Source organism: Bos taurus, chromosome 4, assembly GCF_002263795.3.
Source record: "Bos taurus isolate L1 Dominette 01449 registration number 42190680 breed Hereford chromosome 4, ARS-UCD2.0, whole genome shotgun sequence".
Classification (NCBI taxonomy): Eukaryota; Metazoa; Chordata; class Mammalia; order Artiodactyla; family Bovidae; genus Bos; species Bos taurus.
Genome location: NC_037331.1, coordinates 9819211 through 9836539, shown reverse-complemented (window position 1 = coordinate 9836539; position 17329 = coordinate 9819211). Strand labels below are relative to the sequence as shown.

The window sequence follows — 17329 nt, the reverse complement described above, 5'->3', positions numbered from 1 at the left end:
CTGCTGTACAGCAGAGTGAATCAGCTATAGGTATACATACGTGCCCTGTTCTTTAGATTGCCTTCCATTTGTGTGTGTCCCATTTAGGTCACCACGGAGCATTGAGTAGAGCTCCCTGAGCTCTACAGCAGTGTCCTTCTTAGTTATCTACTGTATACATAGTATCAATAGTATATGTATGTCAATCCCAATCTCCTAATTCATCCACCACCCCTTCTTTCCTCACTCGATGCCCATAGGTTTGTTCTCTATGTCTGTGTCTCTGTTTCTGCTTTGCAGATAAGATCATCTATACCATTTGTCTAGATTCCACATATATGCATTAATATGATATTTGTTCTCCTGACTTCACTCTGTAACAGTCTCTAAGTCCATTCACATCTCTACAAATGACCCAGTTTCATTCCTTTTTATGGCTGAGTAGTATTCCTCTGTGTGTGTGTGTGTGTGCGCGCGCACGTGCCACATCTTTTTTTTAACCCCAAGAAGCATTTTGTATTGGGGTATAGCCGATTAACAGTATTGTGACAGTTTCAGGTGAACAGTGGAGGCCTCAGCCGTACATGTGTCTGTTCTCTGCCAAGCTCCCCTCCCATTCGGGCTGCCACGTGACACTGAGCAGAGTTCCTTGTGGTGGACTGTAGTGTTTTGTTGATTATCCATTTTAAATATAGCAGTGTGTACATGACCTTCCCAGAGTCCTTAACTGTCCCCTCCCCCTGGCAACCATAAGTTCATTTTCTAAGGCGGTTCATTTTGTCAGTAAGTATATTTGTATCATTTCTTTCTAGATGCCATATACCAGGGATGTCATATGATATTTTTCCTTCTCTGTCTGACTGACTTCACTCTGTATGACAGTCTCTAGGTCCATTCACATCTCTACAGGTGACCCGATTTTATTTTTATGGCTGAGTGATATTCTGTTGTGTGTGTGTGTGTGTGTGCCACATCTTCTTTATGCATTCCTCTGATGGTCATTTAGCTTGCTTCCATGTGCTGGCTATTGTAAATGGTGCTGCAGTGAATACTGGGCTGCAAGTGTCTTTTTGAGTTATGTTTTTCTCTGGGTATATGCCTAGTAATGGGATTGCTGGGTCAGATGGTAGTTCTGTTTTTAGTTTTTTAAAGAACCTCCATACTGTTCTCCACAGTGGCTGTACCGGTGTATATTCCCTACAGCAGCACGTCTTACTGTGCTTTTCACGGATTGGAAATCTGTTATGTCCTGTTTCCTGATATTGGTAATTTGTGTCTTCTCTTGTTTTAATCTTTGTCAGTCTTACTAGAGGTTCCCTGCTCTTTGAAGGGCCTCACAGTTTTCTTCTCTACCAATGCAGTATTTTTTCCAGAGCTGCAGTGTGATTTTTGTGAGTCTTTGTGGGTTTTTGTGTTTTTTTTTTCCCAATTCAAAATCATAAGGCTTTTTTATTTCTATTCACTTTTAACTGCAGCATGATAACTTTTTTCCTCTTACTACCCCAGTTGCTTTCTTTTGATTTCTTACTTGAAATAGAGCAACTACTCCAGTAATCCAGGTTTCTACTTTAGTAAACTAGAAACAGAAGAACAAATTAAATCCAATGTAAGCAGAAGAAATACTGTGAATTAGAGGAGAAGCTATTGAAGTGAAAACAGGAAACCAGTAGGGAAAATCAGTGTGAAACCAAAGGCTTTTTTTTTTTTTTTTTTTTCAAAGATCAGTAAAAACTGATAAACCCTTAGGCAGGCTAAGAAAAAAAAAAAAAGAGGATACAAATTACTAGTATAAGAAATGAAAAAGGGGGCATCAGTGTAGATCCCACAGACATTAAAGGGATGATAAGGCTCTGTGCTGACCTAGTGGGGTATAATGGGCAGGCGGTGGGGGCGAGGCTCAAGAGGGAGGGAATAAGCATGTACTTAGTCTTGTAGGCAGAAACTAACACAACGTGGTAAAGCAGTTATCCTCCAATTAAAAATAAATTTTAAAAACGTATAATAAAGTAGGAATCGTAATAAACAGCTTGTGCCCCTAAAAATTTTTAGCTCTATGCCTAAAAATTTGATAACCTAGATAAATAGACCAACTCCTTGAAAGACACAGGCTGCCAAAACTCACACAAGAATAATGACGATATGAAATGGCTTACATCTATTAAAGAAATTGAGTCTGTGATTAATATCGTTCTCAAACAGAAAGCACACACCCAGGTGGGTGCGCTGGGCACACACTACTAAACTCTCAAGGAAGAAGTTGTCCCGGTTGTCTGCAGTCTCTTCCAGGGGGTGGGAGCAGAGGAGAGTCTAGTGTATTCTGTGAGGCCAGCATCACCTAATACCAAAACAAGACAGGCATCACAAGAAAACTACCAACTAAGACCCATCATGAACACAGATGCAGAAATCCTTAACAAAATATTACCAAATGTGATCAACTAATGTATAAAAAGAATTATATACCACAATCAAGTAGGGTTTATTCCAGATATGCAAGGCTGCTACAGTATAGCAGTTACTCTAAATGTTCCTAAATTACCTATGTCAAATTTCAAAATATATCATCATGGTAGAATATTATTTTAAAAAACAATGTCCTGTTGACTGAGAAATCAGACCTCCACCATGTGACTTAGGGGTAGCATGCTTAATGGAACTAGTGGAAGAACTGAATTTGAGTCCCACTACTCTTATGTAGTGGGACTCAAATTGGGCTTCCCTGGTGGCTCAGGCGGTAAAGCGTCTGCCTGCAATGCGGGAGACCTGGGTTTGATTCCTGGGTCGGGAAGATCCCCTGGAGAAGGAAATGGCAATCCACTTCAGCACTCTTGCCTGGAAAATCCCGTGGACGGAGGAGCCTGATAGGCTACAGTCCACGGGGTCGCAAAGCGTCGGACATGACTGAGCGACTTCGCTTTCACTTTCACCCTTATGTACTTACTGGCAGTGACTTAAGGCAGTTTTTCAGTTTCTAGCCTCGCCTTTTAGGATTAATCTCACTTAAGAGAAATAATATATATGAAAGGGCTTTGTAAACGGAAAGGTACTAAAATGTGAATTACTTTGAGTGAGAGAAAAGGCCTTCTGACTAAACCAAAAGTATAGCAGGTGGGACACACAGTCCCGTACCCCTAATCTCTTTATTCTTTAGGGTCCGCTGACTTTAAAAATAAATGCAATTCTATAAACTATAATGATGGTACTATTGTTGAATGCTTGCTAAATTTAAGACTTTACACAATAAGCTTGGCTAGTTTTCCTTCTCACAGTAATGAAAAGCAAAATATTAGAACTGGTGCAGGACTATTAAAAGCTAGGCAGGGACTTCCCTGGTTGTCCAGTGGATAAGACTCTGCACTCTTAATGCAGGGGGGCCCAGATTCGATGCCTGGGCAGGGGACTCGATCCCACATGCCACAGCTAAGACCTGGCTGAGCCTAAATAAATAAATAAAATATATACGTTTAAAAAAAAGGCAAGTCAAAGCAACAATGGTAGTAGCCTAAGGGAGTAAGCCTATATTAAAAGAATTATAGAAACCTAAGTGTTTGATCTTCTAGGGGCCACTTACAGCAATGTTTAGCAAAATTTAAATGTGTATACCCTTTGATATAGTATTGCTGCTAAGTCACTTCAGTCATGTCCGACTCTGTGCAACGCCATAGTTGGCAGCCCACCAGGCTCCCCTGTCCCTGGGATTCTCCAGGCAAGAACACTGGAGCGGGTTGCCATTTCCTTCTCCAATGCATTAAAGTGAAAAGTGAAAGCAAAGTCGCTCAGTCATGTCCAACTCTTAGCGACCCCATGTACTTCAGCCCACCAGGCTCCTCCATCCATGGGATTTTCCAGGCAAGAGTACTGGAGTGGGGTGCCATTGCCTTTAGCTCGTAGAAATTTATTCTGAAGGTGCAATCTGACAAATAAACATAACTCCATGGATATTTATTTTAGCTTTACTTATCATGGTTAAAAATCAGGAGTAACATAAATATACATCAGTTCACTTCAGTCGCTCAGTCGTATCTGACTCTTTGCGACCCCATGAACCGCAGCACGCCAGGCCTCCCTGTCTATCACCAACTCCCAGAGTCCACCCAAACCCATGTCCATTGAGTCGGTGATGCCATCCAACCATCTCATCCTCTGTCGTCCCCTTCTCCTCCTGCCCTCAATCGTTCCCAGCCTCAGGGTCTTTTCAAATGAGTCAGCTCTTCACATCAGGTGGCCAAAGTATTGGAGTTTCAGCTTCAACATCAGTCCCTCCAATGAACACCCAGGACTGATCTGCTTTAGGATGGACTGTTTGGATCTCCTTGCAGTCCAAGGTACTCTCAAGAGTCTTCTCCAACACCACAGTTCAAAAGCATCAATTCTTCGGCACTCAGCTTTATTTACAGTCCAACTCTCACATCCATACATGACCACTGGAAAAACCATAGCCTTGACTAGATGGACCTTTGTTGGCAAAGTAACGTCTCTGTTTTTGAATATGCTATCTAGGTTGTCATAACTTTCCTTCCAAGGAGCAAGCGTCTTTTAATTTCATGGCTGCAGTCACCATCCACAGTGATTTTGGAGCCCATAAAAATAAAGTCAGTCACTGTTTCCCCATCTGTCTGCCATGCAGTGATGGGACTAGATGCCATGATCTTAGTTTTCTGAATGTTTAGTTTTAAGCCAACTTTTTCACTCTCTTCTTTCACTTTCATCAAGAGGCTTTTTAATTTTTCTTCATTTTCTGCCATAAGGGTGGTGTCATCTGCATATCTGAGGTTATTGGTATTTCTCCCGACAATCTGATTCCATCTTGATTCCAGCTTGTGCTTCCTCCAGCCCGGCATTTCTTGTGATGTACTCTGCATATAAGTTAAATAAGCAGGGTGACAATATACAGCCTTGACGTACTCCTTTCCCAATTTGGAGCCAGTCTGTTGTTCCATGTCCAGTTCTAATTGTTGCTTCCTGACCTGCATATAGGTTTCTCAAGAGGCAGGTCAGGTGGTCTGGTATTTCCATCTCTTTCAGAATTTTCCACAGTTTATTGTGCTCCACACAGTCAAAGGCTTTGGCATAGTCAGTAAAGCAGAAATAGATGGTTTTCTGGAACTCTCTTGCTTTTTTGATGATCCAGCAGATGTTGGCAATTTGATCTCTGGTTCCTCTGCCTTTTCTAAAACCAGCTTGAACATCTGAAAGTTCACAGTTCACTTATTGCTGAAGCCTGGCTTGAAGAATTTTGAGCATTACTTTACTAGTGTGTGAGATGAGTGCAATTGTGCGGTAGTTTGAGCATTCTTTGGCATTGCCTTTCTTTGTGACTGGAATGAAAACTGATCTTTTCCAGTCCTGTGGCCACTGCTGAGTTTTCCAAATTTGCTGGCATATTGAGTGCAGCACTTTCATAGCATCATCTTTCAGGATTTGAAATAGCTCCACTGGAATTCCATCACCTCCACTAGCTTTGTTTGTAGTGATGCTTCCTAAGGCCCACTTGACTTCACATTCCAGGATGTCTGGGTCTAGGTGAGTGATCACACCATCATGATTATCTCGGTCATGAAGATCTTTTTTGTACAGTTCTTCTGTGTATTCTTGCCACCTCTTCTTAATATCTTCTGCTTCTGTTAGGTCCATACCATTTCTGTCCTTTTTCGAGCCCATCTTTGCATGAAATGTTCCCTTGGTATCTCTGATTTTCTTGAAGAGATCTCTAGTCTTTCCCATTCTGTTGTTTTCCTCTATTTCTTTGCATTGATCGCTGAAGAAGGCTTTCTTATCTCTCCTTGCTATTCTTTGGAACTCTGCATTCAAATGGGTATATCTTTCCTTTTCTCCTTTGCTTTTCACTTCTCTTCTCTTCACAGCTATGTGTAAGGCCTCCTCAGACAGCCGTTTTGCTTTTTTGCATTTCTTTTTCTTGAGAATGGTCTTGCTCCCTGTCTCCTGTACAGTGTCATGAACCTCCATCCATAGTTCATCAGGCACTCTATCTATCAGATCTAGTCCCTTAAATCTGTTTCTCACTTCCACTGTATAGTCATAACTGTGGTGTTGGAGAAGACTCTTGAGAGTCCCTTGGACTGCAAGGAGATCCAACCAGTCCATTCTGAAGGAGATCAGCCTTGGGATTTCTTTGGAAGAGATGATGCTAAAGCTGAAACTCCAGTACTTTGGCCACCTCATGTGAAGAGTTGACTCATTGGAAAAGACTCTGATGCTGGGAGGGGTTGGGGGCAAGAGGAGAAGGGGACGACAGAGGATGAGATGGCTGGATGGCATCACTGACTCGATGGACGTGAGTCTCAGTGAACTCCGGGAGTTGGTGTTGGACAGGGAGGCCTGGCGTGCTGCAATTCATGGGGTCGCAGAGTCGGACACGACTGAGCGACTGATCTGATCTGATCTGTATAGTCATAAAGGATTTGATTTAGGTCATACCTGAATGGTCTAGTGGTTTTCCCCACTTTCTTCAATTTAAGTCTGAATTTGGCAATAAGGAGTTCATGATCTGAGCAACAGTCCGCTCCTGGTCTTGTTTTTGCTGACTGTATAGAGCTTCTCCATCTTTGGCTGCAAAGGATATAATCAGTCTGATTTCGGGATCGACCATCTGGTGATATCCATGTGTAGAGTCTTCTCCTGTGTTGTTAGAAGAGGGTGTTTGCTATGACCAGTGCACTCTCTGCAGAACTCTGTTAAATACACGTCAGGAAGGGTTTTCATAAGCACGTTATGGTTCAGTACATCCTCAGAGAGGCATTGTACTAGGGGCTGATGTACCTCTATGTCTGTTGATAAAGAGGACAGTGATTTATTGTAAACCCTCAGGAATACTGTAATCCCAGCTTAATAAATTTGCATAAAATGTGTGTGGAGTATCTGGAAGGAAGATATGGCAAAACAGTGGTTAGTAATTTTGTGAGGTGGGGTGGTTTCAGATTTTTTTTTAACCTTTATCTCTAAGTATCTATAGTTATGTTGTATTTTTGAATGTTATTTTTAAATTAGGTATGTGGATTTTCTTCTTTTTCCCCAGTTTTATTGAGATGTAATTTTTAGATAGCATTGTGTAGTATATACTTGATTGATCAGACTGAATGTTCGTGATTACCACAGTGACAGGCTGTTTCTGGGACTGAATACATTGAGAGTTCTTACGACACAATTACTTTCTAGGGAAGTGGAAAATCAACTTTAGCGAAGGCAATCTGTAAAGAAGCATTTGACATATTGGATGCCCATGTGGAAATAATTGACTGTAAAGCTTTACGAGGTATGAATATGGTAATATTCTACATATATGTCTTTTTTGGTAGAAAGAAATATTACTATTTAATGCTGCTAATTAATAAATAGAAATAGCTAATCTTTATTTAATTTTTCTGTTTGTCATTTGGTAATTGGAATTACTTAGAAATTTTAGATCTTTGGCAGTCTGATGTTTTTAATAAAAATCTTAAAACTCCCCATATTTGCTGGAGGCTTTTTTCCCCCTAGTCAAAACTCTTTGTAGACAGTACTCCTAAAAAATGCCAATTTGCACAACTCTGAGAAAATTAGTATTTAGTATATATTCTAATTAAGTAGATTAGATTAGATTCAGTATATTAGATTCTGATTAGAACTCTAATCAGAAGTATAGATTACTTCTGAATTGCTTTGGGGAACTAGTCGGTTGACTGTTTCAGGGGAGGGAAAGTGGGCGGCTGTAGACAGCAGAGAGGAAATTTACAATTTACCATACACAGCTGACTCTTGAATATAGCGTGTGTTAGGGGTACCAACCCTCCATGAAGCCAAAAATCTTCGTATGACTTATAGTCAGTCCTCTGAACACGTGGTTCTGCTGCGTCCACGAATTCAGCCAACCTTGAATGGTATAGTGTTGTAGTATTCCCTATTGGAAAAAATCCACACATGTATAAGTACACTTGCACAGTTCAAACCTATGTTGTTCAAGGGTCAGCTGTACACTTATACTTCTGAAAGTCTGTAATATATTATTATCCAATTGTTTAAGAATCAGAAAAATTTTACTGAGTAGTTAGTTCTTTCTCCCCTTGCGACCACTCCTACTAGTGGTAGTCTAGTCATTATATTCTGTTTACTAATCTAGTATATAGTAAGAAACTAAAATAGCCTTTGAAAACGCATTACTTCATATTCTATAAAGGTGGTTTTTAGAGACCTTGTCCTTCTCTTAGAGTCTTGCTTGCAGCCTCATGTGAAAATTTTAAGTTTGAAGTGACAGGAACTCTTGACCTTTCTTATGAATTGGTATGTTCTCTATTCTTTGAAAATGAAAAGTTTGTAATTCACCATGAAGATGGAAGTCACATTAGTAATTTAAATACAGCAATTCTAGGATCTTGAGGCAGCTACATTTGTGTTTGCTTTTGTCTGATTCTTAACCCCTTATTTTCATTTATATTTTCCCACATCCCTGTTTTTATTTTACTGTTTTTTTATAAATAGGGATCTGAAATTCTCCATGGAATGAACAAACACATATGTATAGAAAGTATAGTAGCACAGTCTTTCAGTTTTATAAAATTCAGTATTTTACTGAGTCCTTTGAAGCTGTATTAATTAAACTGTGTTAATGACTAACAATTTTAGTGATTGGTATGTTAACAAAATACTGTATGGATTAGATTTGCATAGTCAGATCAATATTGAGCTTTTCTAATGCTTTCAAGGGCAGCCTGAACTTTCCCAGCCTTCAAATAACATTAAAACCATTTTATATCTTCCGTGTTAAGGAAAAAGGCTTGAAAACATACAGAAGACCCTAGCGGCAGCTTTCTCGGAGGCGCTGTGGCGGCAGCCTTCCGTTGTTCTGCTGGACGACCTGGACCTTGTCGTTGGGCGCTCTGCTCTCCCGGAACACGAGCACAGTCCGGAGGCCATTCAGAGCCAGCGGCTCGCCCACGGTAATGCGCACGGCCGCTCTCTGGCTGCAGACCTTCTCCTTCATCAGTTAGCGTCTTTAGTGTTAGTGGTAAAGCTGTGCTGTTCGGAGAACAGGATATGTGCTGTGTAATGTGTTGCTTTTGAGGCCTCTGGGAGCACTGTATAATTGTGTAGTTATCCTGTATTAGCAAGATCCATAGAAGAGCAGTGTGAACATTCTCTAACCTCATTAGTCTTTGGGGCCGTATTCTCCTCTGGAGTGGGTTGCCATTCCCTTCTCCAGGGGATCTTCCCGACCCAGGGATTGAACCCAGGTCTCCCACATTGCAGGCAGATCCTTTGCCATCTAAGCCACCGAGGAAGTTCTCTCTTCTCCACTTATTAGAAATTGCTGAACTGTACAGCTTTACTCTTGCTCATTTGACAAATACTTCTTTATTGCTCGTGCACAGTCTGTAGTCTCAGAGTCTTGGAGAGGAAATAAAAGGAAACAGACAGTGTTAGTACAGAAGACTCATAGTTATGGTAGCTACCATGTGCTGACTGCAAGGGTTGCTTTGTATCCCCACGCAGATGCTCTCCTGGTTTTACAGGTGAGTAAGTGGAAATTCAAGGTGATGTAATTTGCCCAGGAAGACACAACTAGGAGATGGGTGGGTATGTTCTGCTGGAAGTGTGTGCAGGGTGCGATAGGAGCACATACACTAAACTGGAGGTGGTTGGGTAAGAAGTTATCAGGGAAGGTTTCTGAGAGTTGTTCATAACTAGGATGAGTTTTGATGGAGGAGTAGCAATTGGCACGGAGCAGCTTCAGGCTAATGAAGGCACGAAGGAAGTGTGATCCTCCGGCAAAGGTGCAGAAGTCCAAGAAATTCCAGTGGAGCTTGGGGTTCTAGGAGAGGATGGGATCAGGGCTTGGAGGGTTTGACAGCATTCATCTGCATCAGGGTTCTTAAGAGATGAATACAGAATGCAACCATAATGGCTGGATTACCATAAATTAGTGTTAAATTCACATTTGGAATCTTGTAGTGTCTGAAAGACTTGCTAGTCTCGTGTTGAATTTCTAGGTCAGGATCAGATATATGTTATTAATGCCTGTTTCATTTCTTACCTCATACCAAACCTTTCTTGAGCTAGGGTAGAAAGAGATTGTCCAGAAAGCCATAGGTATATAAGCTGTATTTTGCTTGCTCAGTAGAACAACAATTTGAAAGTTTATCATCCTTCTATAATACTTACTTCAGAGACTCCTTTTCATGTACCTATTAAGATTCAGAAGTTTACCTCGTAAGAACCAACCTCACTAGGCATGGTTCTGAGTACACAGCATTTGCCTTGCTTCCTTTGCCTCTAATAGAGTAACTGGAACCTGCCAATCCTCGGTCCTCAGTCTAGGTAAAGAGGAGCCATATCATTTATACTCTACTTTAAAGGCCAAGTTTAAGTTATTATTTTTAATTAGTGTATGATTTTAAAATTTCACTTATATGATAAGCTTTTACACTGTGTTGCTTAATTCCAGCTTTGAACGATCTGGTGAAAGAATTTATTTCCATGGGAAGTTTGGTTGCGCTGATTGCTACAAGCCAGTCACAACATTCTCTACATCCTTTACTTGTTTCTGCTCAAGGAATTCACATATTTCAGTGTGTCCAGCACATTCAACCTCCTGACCAGGTAACTACTACTTGTGAAGAGTATTGAAATGTGTCCCCTTTTATATAAATTATTTATCAATTTTATTAATGATTATAACTTTATTAAAATGTAATGCTTATGTTAGTGATCTTAAGACTTAAAAATCAACCTTCAGTGCATGTTTTACTTAGATATGAAATTTTCACCTGTAACCATCTGAAATATTACCAAGTACTTTCCAAGAAAATATCTTTTTTGAAAATAACATTTCTTCTTTTTTTCTTATTAAATTTTTGTTTCCATTTAAAAAGAAACAAAAAAAAACCCTAAAAATTCTGAACTGCTTCATTCTGCATCAGTAAAATCTGTAAAACACAATGGAAATTAGAATTCTTTTTACATTTAGTGAGATACAGTTGACAAGAACAATTATATATATATATGTAAAGTGTACAACAGTGATTTGATATACATTGTGGAATATTTACCACAGTCAAGTTACTTAACACATCCATTACCTCATGTATTTACCTTTAAGAAATTCTTCTTTTAAAAATGTGACTAGCTAAACTTTTTTTTTTTTTAACAGCACTAATATTCTGTACCCACTATGATTCTGACATCCGTTTCCGGTGTGTGGAGTTTCTTCCCCACACCACCAGGCAATTCTTGGAGACCAGGCGGATGTCCTCCAGTTCAGCCTGATTCTGACACTACCCAGAGAGAGAGTCAGAGTTTACGGGTTAAGGGCTCAGTCCCACAAGACCACCCTCCACCTCAGATACCAGTGTCGCCCGTGCTTCTGACTGGTTTTCCGTCAGAGGTTCCCATGACTCCCTCTTTGGCTTCTGTTAATTTTCATAGCAAGTCAGAGAACTTGGGAAACTAGTTTACTCAGTGGATTACCAGTTTGTTACAAAGAATATGAACAGATACAAATCAGCAGTCAGGTGAAAAGACACACAGGATGAGGTCGGGAGCAAAGGAGCTTCTGTCCTTCTGGAGTTTGGGACTTGCTCTGGTGGCGAGTGCAAGTGTTTGGGTCTCCAGCCTGAAAGTGAGAGTGCTCCTCGCTCAGTCGTGTCTGACTAGTTGCGAGCCCATGGACTGTTGCCCGCCAGGCTCCTCTGTCTGTGGAATTCTCCAGGCAAGAATTCTGGAGTAGGTTGCCATTTCCTTCTCCTGGGGATCTTTCCAACTCTGGGACCGAACCCAGGTCTCCTGCACTGCAGGTGGATTCTTTACTGTCTGAGCCACCAGGGAAGCCCTTCTGCAGCCTGGGACCTCTGCAGACCCTGTCCTTTTGGGGTTTTATGGAAGCCCTATTACATAGGTATCGTTAATCAAATCATTGGCATTGACTCAGCCTCCAGTCCCTCCTGGGAAATCAGGGGTTGGGACTGAAAGTTCCAGTTCTCTAGCCTAGGTAGGTTACTGTGGCAACCAACCCCCTGTACTTAGGCGCGCTCCAAAAGTCACCTTGTTAACATAAACTCAGATGTGGCTGAAAGGGGTTTCTTAGGAATGTCAAGACACGTTTATCACTCTTATCATTTGGGACATTTTAAGGGTTTTAGGAGCTCTGTGCCAGAAGCGTGACAAAGACCAAATGTGTATAAGCACATACAATGCATCGTCTCCTTTGGGGGCTTACAGGCCTGATGGCTTTAGTGGCAGTGCACTCCAAGAATGTTTCCAGACAGGCAACCGTATTTTAACTTTCTGTTTAAAATTCTTACCTAGCATCTACGCTAAAAGTACTCAGCCCTTATGCTAATTAACTGTTATTGTAGTTAGGGTGTTTGGGGTGGACGTGTGCACGCTGCTATATTTAAAATGGATAACCAACAAGGACCTACTGTATAGAACAGGGAACCCTGCTCAGTGCTGTGTGGCAGCCTGGATGGGAGGGGAGTTTCGGGGAGAATGGATCCACGTGTATGTATGGCTGTGTCCCTTCACTGCTTACTTGAAACTATTACAACATTGTCCTGTTAATCAGCTATACCCCAATACAAGATAAAAAGTTTACTTAAAAAAAAAATCACATTGTACACTTTAAATATCTTATAATTTTATTTGTCAATTATATCTCAAAGCTGAAGGAAAAGAAAAGGATAAAAATATACCTATTATTAAACATAACAGAACATAGCGGTATCGACCACTAAATGCTTTTAGAATTATGTTTTATGGGAATAACGACAACAAAATACTCTTAAAGGAGCCAAAATACAAACCTTTTTACTGGAGAAAGAAAGAGCCATCATTTATCAATGTAATTCTTTTTACAGCTTTATTAAGGTATAAAAAAATCGAAGACAGCAAACTCACTATTTAAAGTGAACAGTTTGGGAGTTTCCTGGTGGAATAGCGATTAGGATTCAGCTCTTTCACTGCTGTGGCCCAGGTCCAGTCACTGGTTGGGGAATTGAGATCCTGCAAGCCATGTGTTGCGACCAAAAAATAAAAAAGTAAATGTACAATTTGATCGGTTTTAACATAGGCATATACCATGAAGCATCCCCACAATTAAGGCAGCAAATGTGTCCATCCCTCCAGGTGTTTCCTTGGTGGCCTTTGCGGTCACCCCTCCCCCAGTCCCTGCAGATTGTGGCAACCGGATTTTCCTCAAAATACGTGTACAAAAGTTTGCACTCAAGTAAAATTATAAATCTGAATTTCGTGGTTTTTTTCCTTAGGATCAAAGATGTGAAATTCTGCATGCTATAATAAAAAATAAACTGGACTGTGACATGAAGAGGTTTACCGGTCTTGATCTGCAGCGTATAGCTAAAGAAACCGAAGGGTTTGTGGCTAGAGATTTTACCATGCTTGTGGATCGAGCCATACATTCTCACCTCTCTCATCAGAATGTGTACACCAGGGAAGGTACGTTTTATTGCTAAAACCAAAATTTGGTTCCTTCCTTCCTTGTGGAGAAATGTAATTGTAGTAAGGTAAGAAGTAAATCTAGTCCATGTTAGCATTCAAATAAGCAGGTATTTGAGTAGAAAATGGGGATTTCCAGCTAAGTTGACAGCATTCTTTTAACTGAGTTAAGATTAGCTAAGTGAAATCAGATGGGGAAAGACAAATACCACATGATTCTATTCATGTGGAACATAAAAAACAAAATGAATGAACAGACCAAACCAGACATAAATCTGCAGATGTGAAGAACAGAGTGGTGGTTACTAGAGGGGAGGGCAAGCTGGGTAAGGGAGGCAACTGTATGAGAATTCATGTATAGATATGACCACCAAAAGAAGTTGTGTTTATTTTTAAACAGAATTAGTTTTAACAACATTGGACTTCCAAAAGGCGCTCCGAGGATTTACTCCTGTGTCTCTGCGAAATGTCAACCTGCATAAACCCAGGGACCTGGGCTGGGATAGGATCGGTGGGCTGCATGACGTGCGGCAGATACTGGTGGATACTATCCAGCTACCAGCCAAGGTACTTAGAAAAGAATTGAGGACCTCCTGCTTCCTGTAAAACCCCCGAATCACTGGCTCTGGCTCTATGTGTTGGCTTGCCCAGTCTCAGTTTGACCCAACAAGAATTTATTGTTACCAAATAAACGTCCAGTCCTATTTTGGGCACTTGAACAGATTTTTTAAGTATTTGATACGGTCCTTGCCCATAAAGCTGGGGTGATATTTATAGTAAATAATTTTTTTTAATTTTTTATTTTTGACTGCACTGGTCATTGCTTTGTGGGGGTGTTCTCTAGTTGAGGTGAGCAGGGCCTGCGCCTCATTGCGGCGCACAAGCTTCTCGTTGTGGTGGCGTCTCTCGTTCTGGCGCACAGCCTCTGTAGGGCATGCGGGCTTCAGTAGTTGTGGCACATGGGCTTAGCTGCTCCAAGGCATTAGAATCTTCCTGGACCAGGGATCGAACCCACGTCCTCTGCATTGGCTAGCGGATTCTCATCCACTGTGCCACCAGGGAAGTCCTGTAGGAAAAATACAGTTTGATGTGAATTTCAGGGTTCTTGGATTTTTCTTGAATAATTCAATTTCACTGAAGCATATGAGCCATCAGCTATAATTGAGCAGAAACAGAAATAAACTAGAAGGTGGGAGAGTCATTGAGGCCCCCAGAACTGATGGATTAAGCCAGATTTTGGGTGACAGTCTAGAAAGGCAGAGTTAGCAGGCAGCACCGACCAGGCTGACTGTTCTTTAGATCAGAAGTAGAATCTAGAAGGTGGTGTGTTTGGATGAGAAACCTGAGCGTGAAGGATCTTTGCATGAGATCAGGGACCTGACCAAAGAGAAAAAGAAATGGGTAAGGCCCTCAGTTACATGTAAGTCCTGGGAACTGTCTGGTGGGGACTGGGACGTACTGAGTGGCACCCACGACTGGGGGTTAAAGCCTTTGTGGAAGGACATGGACGGGGGACGTGGCCTGCAGGGTCATGACCCGAAGGCTGGGTCTGGGCATCAGCGTCAGTGTCCAGGCATGTGAGGCCATCTGCACAAATGCTCACTTTGGGACCTCGTTCAGATTAGAATGGAGGTCAAGGTGAGGTTGGAATTTTGTCAATATATGGGGCTTCCCCAATGGCTCAGGAGTTAGAAAATCCACCTTAAGTGTGGGAGACATGGATTTGATCCCTGGGTTGGGAAGACCCCCTGGAGAAGAATGGCAGCCCACTCAGGATTCCTGCCTGGAGAATCCTGTGGACAGAGGAGCCTGGCGGCTGCAGTCCACAAGGCCACACACAGTCAGACACGACCGAGCGCAAGCTCACATGCTGCCCAGAGGAGACCGGGGGTTGCTGATAGACCCAGACAGCTTTCTTGCTGTTCAAAAAGTTTTATTGTTCAAAAAGTTTTGAAACATGTTCAGAAAGTTTTCTTGCTGAGAAGCTGGTGGTTTAGAGGGTAAAATAGAGCAGTCAAATTACTTGTTCAGCATGGACTCTCCTAGGAGATTTTACTATTATCATTACACATGCTTCTTTATTATTTTCTTTCCTTGATTGAGTATATTTGAATGGGTATAGCAGTCATAGCTTGCCCTATGAGCCATACAAGCGGAGGGCAGTATACTTATTTTTATTTTCTTAATGTAGCACTATTAAAATGTTTGGGGGGAAAAAACAGAAAAAGTGGAAAGAAGTTCAGATCCATTTATATGCATTTTATGTGGAATGTATTCCATGGTCCAGTGGGAAAAATCTGTGTTAGTTTCTTTGAGTTCATTTATTAAGTAGGAATGTTTTTTTCTGTCATTGCACTGTTACAGAGATGGCAGTTGTTACCATCCCAGGACTTTTTTCTGTACACTGATCTTTAGCTTCTCAGTCATTTGTTTTAGAGTTGAGCTCTTTGTCATATTTTTGTATTTTTCAGTACCCAGAATTATTTGCCAACTTGCCCATACGACAGAGGACAGGAGTACTGTTGTATGGTCCTCCTGGAACAGGAAAAACCTTACTAGCTGGAGTAATTGCACGGGAAAGTGGAATGAATTTTATTAGTGTCAAGGTATGTTTGGCGTTTATCTTTTTTCTTTTTTTTTTAATTGAGGCAGAATTTGCATCATTATTTTAAAGTGTGCATTTCCGTGGTATTTAGTGCCTTCACAGTGCTGTGTAGCCACCACCTCTCTAGTTGCAAAACTTTTTCATCACATTCTCCATCCCCTCCCAGTCCCCTGGCAGTTACCAGTCTGCTTTCTGTCTCTCTGGATTTGCCTGATGTAGATATTTCATAGAAAAGGAATCATGCAGTATGTCTTTTGTGTCTGACTTCTTTCACGTAGCATAATGTTTTCAGGGTTCATCCAAGTTGTAACATGCCTCAGTACTTCAGGACTGTGGATGGCTGGATGATAATCAGTCTTTTTAAGTTGGTGTGGATATGCCATAGTTTGGTGAACCTCTGGGTTGTGCCCACTTCTTCGCTGTTATGAATAATGCCGCTGTAAACATTTGTACATAAATTTTTGTGTGGACATATGCTTTCAGTTCTCTGGAATACTTATATGCCCCAGAGTATAAATATATATAGTCACTCATATGGTAATTCTGTGTGTAACTTTTTGAGGAACCACCAAACTTTTTTGGTGACTATACCGTTTTACATGTATAGCAGCACGAGAGTGAGTATACCTATTTTTCCATATCCTCGCCAACCCCATTTGTTTCTTGATAGTGGGTTAGTCTCATATTTGGAAAACTATTAATAGTAGAAGCAGTGATCAGTCTTTTAAGCTGTGTGGGAAATTGAATAATGAGGCATCTCTCTTTTGTAGGGCTTATTATTAATATGTTTTTGCTCAAGACGGCAATAGAATTATGTATAAATATTCAGATAAAAGAGCCAACTTGAAGGGGGAAGAAAAGCTAGAGGACTAGGGCCTGGAGACCACTCTAAGGCAGAAGGTGAAATTTTTATGTTTCTGTTGTTTGTTGTCTGTATCTCACCCTTGCTGCCTCACACCAAGTTTAAGTTTTCTCACATGTAGGGTGAGTATGGTCCTTAAAAGGACATGCTAGGACGGGGGAGCCTGTTGGGCTGCCCTCTATGGGGTCTCACAGAGTTGGATACGACTGAAGTGACTTAGCAGCAGCAGCAGATCCCCAGCAGTCACCAGGTGGCGCTAGAGGTAAAGACGCTGCCTGCTAATGCGTGAGACTCGGGTTTGATCCCTGGGTCTGGAAGATCCCTTGGAGTAGGAAATGGCACCCCACTCCAGTATTCTCGCCTGGAAAATTCCATGGGCAGTGGAACCTAGCAGGCTAGTCCATGGGGCTGCAAAGAGTCAGACTTCACTGTGCATG

At 41.4% G+C, this 17329-nt stretch overlaps 1 protein-coding gene across 2 annotated transcripts in view; it reads left to right on the top strand.

The window, feature by feature from the left end:
• The window catches only part of PEX1 (peroxisomal biogenesis factor 1), an 81453-nt gene that overhangs the window by 34140 nt on the left and 29984 nt on the right, over positions 1-17329 (top strand). For both annotated transcript variants that reach the window (NM_001192071.2, XM_024990550.2), the window contains exons 11-16: positions 7156-7252; positions 8742-8912; positions 10418-10572; positions 13236-13425; positions 13826-13992; positions 15897-16031. In NM_001192071.2, coding sequence (NP_001179000.2) covers positions 7156-7252; positions 8742-8912; positions 10418-10572; positions 13236-13425; positions 13826-13992; positions 15897-16031 — 915 coding nt within the window. The remainder of the gene's footprint in view (positions 1-7155; positions 7253-8741; positions 8913-10417; positions 10573-13235; positions 13426-13825; positions 13993-15896; positions 16032-17329) is intronic.